Source organism: Buceros rhinoceros, unplaced genomic scaffold (genome assembly GCF_000710305.1).
Source record: "Buceros rhinoceros silvestris isolate BGI_N320 unplaced genomic scaffold, ASM71030v1 scaffold18370, whole genome shotgun sequence".
In the NCBI taxonomy this organism is placed as follows: domain Eukaryota; kingdom Metazoa; phylum Chordata; class Aves; order Bucerotiformes; family Bucerotidae; genus Buceros; species Buceros rhinoceros.
The window spans coordinates 13727-21859 of record NW_010389246.1 but is presented as its reverse complement, the minus strand read 5'-3'; the positions used below and the strand labels follow the sequence as shown (position 1 = coordinate 21859).

Here is an 8133-nt window from a genome sequence, read left to right as displayed (position 1 = left end):
ATTCCTGCAAACAGAAACCTGTTCTTGACTTTCAGCTTTCCAAGATTAGCTACAATAAGACTGTTTGACTTGGAGCTTTCAGGTATGAGCAGAACAGGAGCACCAGCCTCAATATCAAGAAGAACTCGGGAAGCGCGCTGCGCTTTATCTCTTACCTGGGAAGACCAGAAATTAATTTTAAAAAAAATACAGGAAATGGGTGATTATATCATGCTGATTAGTACTGACTGCAGGAATTATAGTACTGACTGCAGGATTATACCATGCTGATTAGTACTGACTGCAGGAACGGTATTCCTTGATTTACAAAACTAAGATGTGATAAAATTTTATACCAAAAAAAAGAAAAAAAAACAATAAAAAAGCAGAACTTGAACTCCTGTTTTAGGTCAAGAACAAAGGCCAAGAATACAACAGGACTGTGATGCAGCCAGCCCAACCCGTGCAGCAGATGCAGCCACCAGGAGGGAAGCACAGTGTCACCACCGAACTGAGAGGCGCAGCAGACACTACTCAGCTCACTACTTGAAGAAAAGACTACTTAAGAATGAGCTCTTTACAAAAGGAAGGAAAAAAATCATTTAGAACAGATGTTTCAAAATCAGACTCAAACTTCCTAACTGACGCACTAACATAAGAACTCTAAAACCTTGCACCATTTCAACCCACTGAGGTGATGCACTAACATAAACTTTATACCGCATTTCAACTTCCAAAAATAGGCCAGGAAAGAACAGAAGGCAACCCAGACATACTGTTTGTCCTTCGATTGCTGCTCTTTGCCTTCCCAAGACATCCTGAAGCTGAGTAAAATGTTGGATAAAAGACACCACCTCTGCCTGGAAACGCTGAGTATGCACATACTGAACAGATGCCATTCGCAGAGTGACACGAATATCACACTCCCTCTGTAGCAATGGATCTGGCCTTCCATATCTAAGAGAAAGGTTGAAAGTAAAGTTTAACTAACTTCACTACATCTTACAAATAGTGCTATTCATTATTTTGCATTCAAAATAACAATACAGAGGATTTACCTGATGTTCAGAGTATGTAATTAGAACTATTTCAACTATAGATATGAAAAACTGATTTTATATTCATTGTTTCTAAATTACGTATATTTAAATGCTACTGAGTTTTAATCAAGCAAACAGGAAAATTCTATGTTTGGAATGTAGCTCTAATCACCTCTTGGTGATGTTATACATCTGAACAGTGGCTTATAAGGTAAGTACTCTACTGCATGATGATATGAAAATTCAGCTCTGAATCGGTGTGCTGTTACTTTTGAAATTAATTCCATAACATTGCTTGGGTAATGTCTAATCTAATTAGTTCTAGTGGGTGGAGAACGATGAACCATCATAGGATAAGAACTACGGCTTTAGGCAAAGCAGGAGAACTTCACAAGTATGCTATAGCAAAAGCAAACCCTTAATTCCCAAAAATTAAAGAGCAGCGGAAAAATCTATTTCATCAGTTGAAAACCTCTTCCGAATTTCACAAAACTCCTGGTTTATCTAGGAACAAACTATCACCTAAATGCTTTCAAGAACAGCTTCAGAGGAAAATAGAAAACTATTTTTCCTGATAAGCCACGTACATTGCCAGACAAAGAGACGTTAAAAATCGACAGTTCACGACTGAAAGCGTTCAAAGTCTCATTTAAGTCACAAGCATCCAAAGCAGAATCATGGCGACTTGACAGTTGTGGGTTTGGTTTTTTTTTTTATTTGGGTTTTGGTTTGGTTTTTTTGAGGGGTGGGGAGTTAATGGTGCTAATACCGAGTAACAAGAAGTTTAAATTCATACTTATAGACTTGGAAAATGAGAGCTTCTTCACCACTTGTAGTGAAACGTTCCCTATAAAATTCTCCATGAGCTGTAAGGTCGCTTAGAGACAGACTTCCAATACTGCCTTGCAGGGCTAAATCTCCCTCTGCAAAACAAAAGACAGCCAGTTAGGACCCTTAAACACAAATAAGTTACTAAACCCTAAAGATTTCTGTTAGTGGGATAAACTCGTTACAAGTAATTAAAAAAATCCCACTCAATTAAACATTAAACCTTTCATTCAAAAGAAATCACAACTTCCTGCTACAAAGTTTATACTAACCCAAACATAACTTTATGCTTTACATACATAATGTCATCACCCCGCTCTGATTCATGAAAACTTCAAACTCTTTCTAAAACACCAATTCACGCTATTGTTCTGCTCTGTGAGAGTGAAGTGTTAAAATCCCAGCCTATCTCAGCTACAACGACCAAGATTTGACCACTGGGAAGGATAAAAGGATTTAAAATCCAGCCTGAAAAAGCAGAGGAAGAAGCAATGGGAGAAAAAAAAAATGCACCTTGCCCAAGAAAGACACAAAAACCCTAATGAGCACCAAACCAAAAGCATTTCAAATCACAGCTCCAGTGCACACCTTCATTTTGAACCACCATCTACTCACCGATCACTTCCAAGTGAGCTGCAAGTTTTGACACGCTGGCTTTAGCAAGCTCACTAGTTGTCTTATTCAGTACTAACGAGAGAGAATGGACCTGGTCAAACAAAAAGGAACAGGCTGGTATTAAACAGCACGCCTGCACGCCTGGGACGTCTTGTTAGTTTTTTTCAAGACAATTGCACTGTAACACGTAAATGGAAAATGAGAATTATCTGACTGGGAGACACTGGACGAAAGCAACCTTTTAAATTCCTTGTTTGCACGTTAATTAAGTCTCCCAAGCAACTGAGAACGATCAGGTCATCAACAAATCCTAGCAGTGTTATCTTCGTCCTTTTCTCTGTCAAGGCTTGTCACGTTTAATTAGACTGCAGGACCTCTAGGCAAAGACTAAATACGTACACACACATAGTTTTTTAAATAAAAACAAGTATACACATAGATATATTTACAAATGTATATACTTTTTAAAATCAATAAACTCCTTAGTACCTAGAACAGCACAGTACCAATTTCAGTATGTCAGGTCTTCAACATTGAAACGATTTTAGCATTTAGGAGATCGCAGACATTCAGTCTGCGCCCAGTGTTACCCCAGGTAAGTCACAGCCACTGCCCAAAGACATACACTTCCCGCAGCCTCTCAGGCACTGGGGGTATGTGTCAAACTCTACCTGTGACAGCTCCAACGGATGAACACGGAGTGTTCTACTCCAGCATCCCTTCAAGTGGTGTACACAGAGTCACAGAGCAAGGGAGCCAATCACTGGGCAAATGTTTTGCTTTTCTCTAATTCCTGCTTTTTTTTTTTTTAGACTTCATCTAGACACACTTTAAATCTACTGTTTCTGAACTTATGCACATTCTCAGCTAGAATGTAAAACATTTGATTTAAATGTCACCTTAAGTTTCTATAAACCAGATGCTTTATGACAGACAATCCAATTACTATTTTGCATCTCAAGTGTACCTTCAGATCCAGCTTAGTGTTTACAGGCTCTTGGGCTTGAGAAGCTGACAAGGTATTTATTTCTGATTTGATTGTCTGCTGAGTATCTTCAGGTTGCAGCTTCATAGCATGGTTATCAGCAGTGGATCCAATCCCAAAGAAATCCAGTATCACAACCCAAGTTTGCAAAGTTATTAAGACATCTAGACAATTAAAATCAACATCTATACTACGGTTAATTTTGTTATAGCGGGAAGAAAATTCAGGATGTTTCCTATCCACTAGAAATATATTGATATGAACTAATGAATCATCAAAGTTACTTTTTCCACAGGGCAACTTGGATCTGTCTCCTGTTGGAGAAGGAGGTGGAGTCAGAGGATACTCAGAATCGGCATCTTCTTTTTGCTTCTTACGAGAGGCACAAACTGGTCTTTGGTATAGCTGAAAGACATTAGTTGCTTCTTCCATATGGGAAGGCAGGGAACGTGGCATATCTGGATATTCTACATTGGATACCAAGGGACAGGACTGTGAAAGATACTCCTTATGTGCTAAACTGGATGGCTTGGGCGCTCCACGGGACACCATGAGATTCTTATACATAGAGTCTGGGTTTTTCTCCAGAAGATCTTCCATTAGCAGGGAACGCAAGGCAATCTGAATAGACAAAGTCTGAGGATGATCTTTAGCAAACTCAACATCAAAATCCTGAAACTTAAGGCTGACAAGGCCTTGTGCACCAAGTGTAAGATCACCACTTAACTGGACCTGGAGCTCTGAAATGTGAAAGTTCGCTTGAATCTGAGTAAAAGATTTTGTTTCCCTGATAGCTAATGATTTGTTTGGAACAGAATTAAAACCAGAATGGCTGAATAAGCCATTTTCCTTCCGTTCACTGAAGAATTCTGGGCCTGCACTATGAAGTGATGCTGAAGGAGAACTGTGACAAGTTGAAGATACAGAAGTCGTAGCAAATTTGTTCAAATCTTCACTGTAAATTAAATTATCCAGGGTCTGCAGGACTTGTTCATACACATGTTTTGCTAACACCACCTACAATGTAGACAAAAGAAAGTCATCATGTTAGAGCTCCCTATATTAATAAAATCACTACATATATTTTAAAACCCGCAAGTGGAATGATTGCGGATTTTCAAACCAGAGATATTTTAATTTTGTCCACAAGTAAAAAATAATCCAGGACAAGGCACAACGCAAAGCTGAAGCAAAACAATTCTTCTGTATTAGCTCTATAAGATGATATAGTCTGGAAACATACAGGAAAGGATCCTAGAACAGGATACTTAATATTCCTAAACAAAAAGCATCCACGGAGTTAGTCAAAAATTATTCTCCATACAAACGAGAATTAATCTACCATGCTGAGATCATACAGTAACACATGGAGGAAACATTCCTCTTAGCCATCACTGCTCGTCTCCTTAGCTTCAGAAGTTTCAGCTTCCTCTATTTAAAATCTCTGCTTCTGCAGAGTTTTTTTCAAGATAAAGGCATTTTAATTCTTAGTTTCTACTAGAACTGCAAATAAACATATTTGGACAGCGACACATTTGTTTTTCCTTCTGTGACAGGAGCTCGGGGTAAGTGAAAGTCAGACTAATTCACAAAAATGTCTAAAACGCCCCCAAACAAGATCAAATTTTGGTCATCGTTATTATGACTCAAACCCGTCTCTTCTAACCACACTCATAGGGACCCGATTTCTAAACTACAAACATGTTAAACCTGAAGATATTCGTCTGAAAAATACTTATCTTCTATGTAAGGAAATACATTATGTTGATAGTAGAAAAACTACATTACTGTACCTGAAGAGGGTTCACAAATTTCCCTTCGATCTTCATAATACTTGATATTCCGAGGTCTTCATTACTCAGAGGGAAAGTTAAATCCAGATCTCTCTCTAGTGGTATCTTTTCCAGTTTAAACTGGATGGTGGTGTTATTCAGAATGTGGAAAGCTGTTAAGTGAAATCAAAACGACCTCAGAATAAGTGAATTGATTATCTTATGAAGACTGTACAGCAGACACAAGATAGTAGCTACTGAACTTGTTCAGAATCTCTTCAGTGATAAAGTAAATATGCAGGGCTCTGTTTTGTTAGAATTCTGCATGCAAGGGACTGTGCAGGTTTTGCTTAGGAGGTTAAAAATGGATATAAATGAAATAACTTGGCCATTGTAATTACAATTGAGCAGTGTATTTCAGAAGGATGGGTGAGACAGAGTATACGATCAGACCTATGGTCAACACACATTTTTAGTACTGTCTACTGCTGACATTAGAATAATTAAGGGTCCTCTGATGAACATACCATGGCCTTTATGTAATGATTCAAAGAAGTCATGACGAGTAAAATGGGATTCCTCCTGGCTATTAATACTGGCAGGACCTGAAGAAGAATGCAGCCCAGGAGGTATTTCACTTCCAGGCTCCTTCTTGCTTGTAAATTGACTGCTATTTAAAGAATACATTTTAATATCTCTAATTTCAACTTGCAGTCTATCGCTTGTAGATTCATCTTCTCCTGGTACAAAATTCTGAATAGATATTTGTCCTAGATGACCCACGAGCAGTTCAGAGCTACCTGGCTTTCGAGGTATTGAGACAATCGGTGATTCAATGTTTACATTTAATATAAGCTTAATAGTTTCAGTTTTGAGAGGCTGTGATCCCAACGCATAGCCTTCATTATCTTCTACGTTGGCTATGTCTCTCGATCGTGGTATCGTATCAAACAGAGAAACCATTTCACTGTACTCAGCAGTTTTAGTTGCCAGGACTGTAGTAACTTTGGAAGCTGCACTTTTCAGCATGCTGCGGAAATTCTCCTCCAATTCATCCATCGACAAAGTCAGTTCTTTCAAAAATTTCGCGGAGTGATTGTAGTGTAAGGAGGCCATTTTGAGATTGAGAGAACATTCCTCTTTTGACTTTTCTGTGAACGTGAAACTTAGAGCATCTGGAAGGCTATTTCCATCATCAAGCCTAAAGAATAAAGGTTCAAAGTAATCTACATCACCCATAAGATTTTCATACCTTACTGTATTCCCTATGCTGACAACATACTGGTTCTTAACACTGTCTTGTGTTAGGTCCATAAGGTGAAGACATCCAAGAGAGCCATTTACATCAAACTTACTGCACATGGAGACATTGACTTTGGTGCCACCAATACTGGCTGTTGCAATTTTTCTGCCGTACTTTTCCCCATTTGTCATGCCAACTGTCCTGAGAAGGAGTATATTTAACCAGTGAATATCAACTGCTACCTCTGTGTTCTGTGCATAAGTAGACTGGAAGGTTTCCTGTTCCCTCCAATCTCTTTCTAAGTCAGCTATTAAAGGCTGAGGACTAGAATCTTCCTTCTCCTTCGGGAACGATTTCTGGAGAAACCCTATCAGTTCCACAATGGTCTCTGGATTAAGAATGATATCCAGGTTGTTCACCTGTACAGAGATCACCTGCAGACTGCTATCCAAATTCATCGATGGGCATTCTGCACTCACAAACTGATACTCTAATTTTATCAGGGACTCTTGATCTTTTCCACTGTTACCAGATGCAGTATTTGAGGCTGCAGTGCACCTCTCTGCCAAACTAGCTACATTAACAGGATGTGCCTCATGTGGTCCGTAGACTGGGGACTGAGCCCTGCTGTCTCGAAGACTTCCTGTTGGCACATCAAAACTCAGATTTTTATGAGAAGCCATCAGAAGATCAAAATCTGTTCCATATGTTTGCATAGTATCAACCAGTAACAGGCCATGAACAGTCAGGGACACTTCTGCATCATATGGCCTTTTCACAAAATGGGCATTGGTGCCAAAAACCTTGAGTACAGAGATATATCGTCCGTTACTTTCAACACCCAGCTGCATACAGTTTACTTTGAATTCTGCCAAAAGCAGCTGAGATTCAACAAGAACTTCCCTGGTATGTTGTTCTAGCATTACAACGCTCTGCGTTAGATTCATTACAGAGTCATGCAAACTGCCAAGCTGGTCCACCTCTGAAAAAATCTTGTCTCTCCCTAAATTTAGAGCATCAGAAGACTTAGTTTCAGATGTACTCAGCTGCGTACAGCAGTTCTTCAGAGCCAGTATTTTGTCTTCATTGATATGAATTTTCAAGTCTGGCAGGCTGCCAGACAAGACAGCTCCTGGGTATTTTGGGTCAGACGTGTATATCAATCTGCGCTCCAGCTGCAGGTGAACGTTGAATTTTTCTACCACGTGAGTTGGACCCACATCACTGTCTTGAATGTGCTTCCAGTTGTCCTTCACTCGGCCCACCATGATCTGAAGGTCCATAAATGAAAGCGTGTATCTCTCATACATTTTTTTACTCATTAAGTGGGCTTGTAGCTGCTCTTCGCTGATTTCTACCCCAGTAAATTCAGATATTTTGATGCCACTATTAGTGTTGGATTCTGGTGGTGGAGTATTGGGAGGAGTTGCAAGAGGTGTTTTATATTCCTCATCACTCAGTTCATTGACTTCTGAAGAACAAGTATCCGCACTCCTTTTAGATTCTTCTGTGGATTAAAAAAATAACAGTAAACAAACAAAAGTATTCTCCTTCCCTCCTTAGCTGCTTCCCATCATTTCCTGATCACCCTGTCTGAAGTTGTACTTTTTTTAAACACAAAGCAAATCTAGTACTGTTCTTTCCTCCTCCCACTGCCACTTTTTTTTCCTC

At 39.3% G+C, this 8133-nt stretch overlaps 1 protein-coding gene across 2 annotated transcripts in view; it reads right to left on the bottom strand.

Annotated features, from left to right (window-relative positions):
• VPS13D (vacuolar protein sorting 13 homolog D (S. cerevisiae)) overlaps positions 1–8133 on the bottom strand; it is a 93561-nt gene that overhangs the window by 72555 nt on the left and 12873 nt on the right. For both annotated transcript variants that reach the window (XM_010133630.1, XM_010133637.1), the window contains exons 18-24: positions 5747–7969; positions 5241–5392; positions 3430–4464; positions 2463–2553; positions 1816–1942; positions 756–936; positions 7–155 (exon numbers count right to left, since the gene is read on the bottom strand). In XM_010133630.1, coding sequence (XP_010131932.1) covers positions 7–155; positions 756–936; positions 1816–1942; positions 2463–2553; positions 3430–4464; positions 5241–5392; positions 5747–7969 — 3958 coding nt within the window. The remainder of the gene's footprint in view (positions 1–6; positions 156–755; positions 937–1815; positions 1943–2462; positions 2554–3429; positions 4465–5240; positions 5393–5746; positions 7970–8133) is intronic.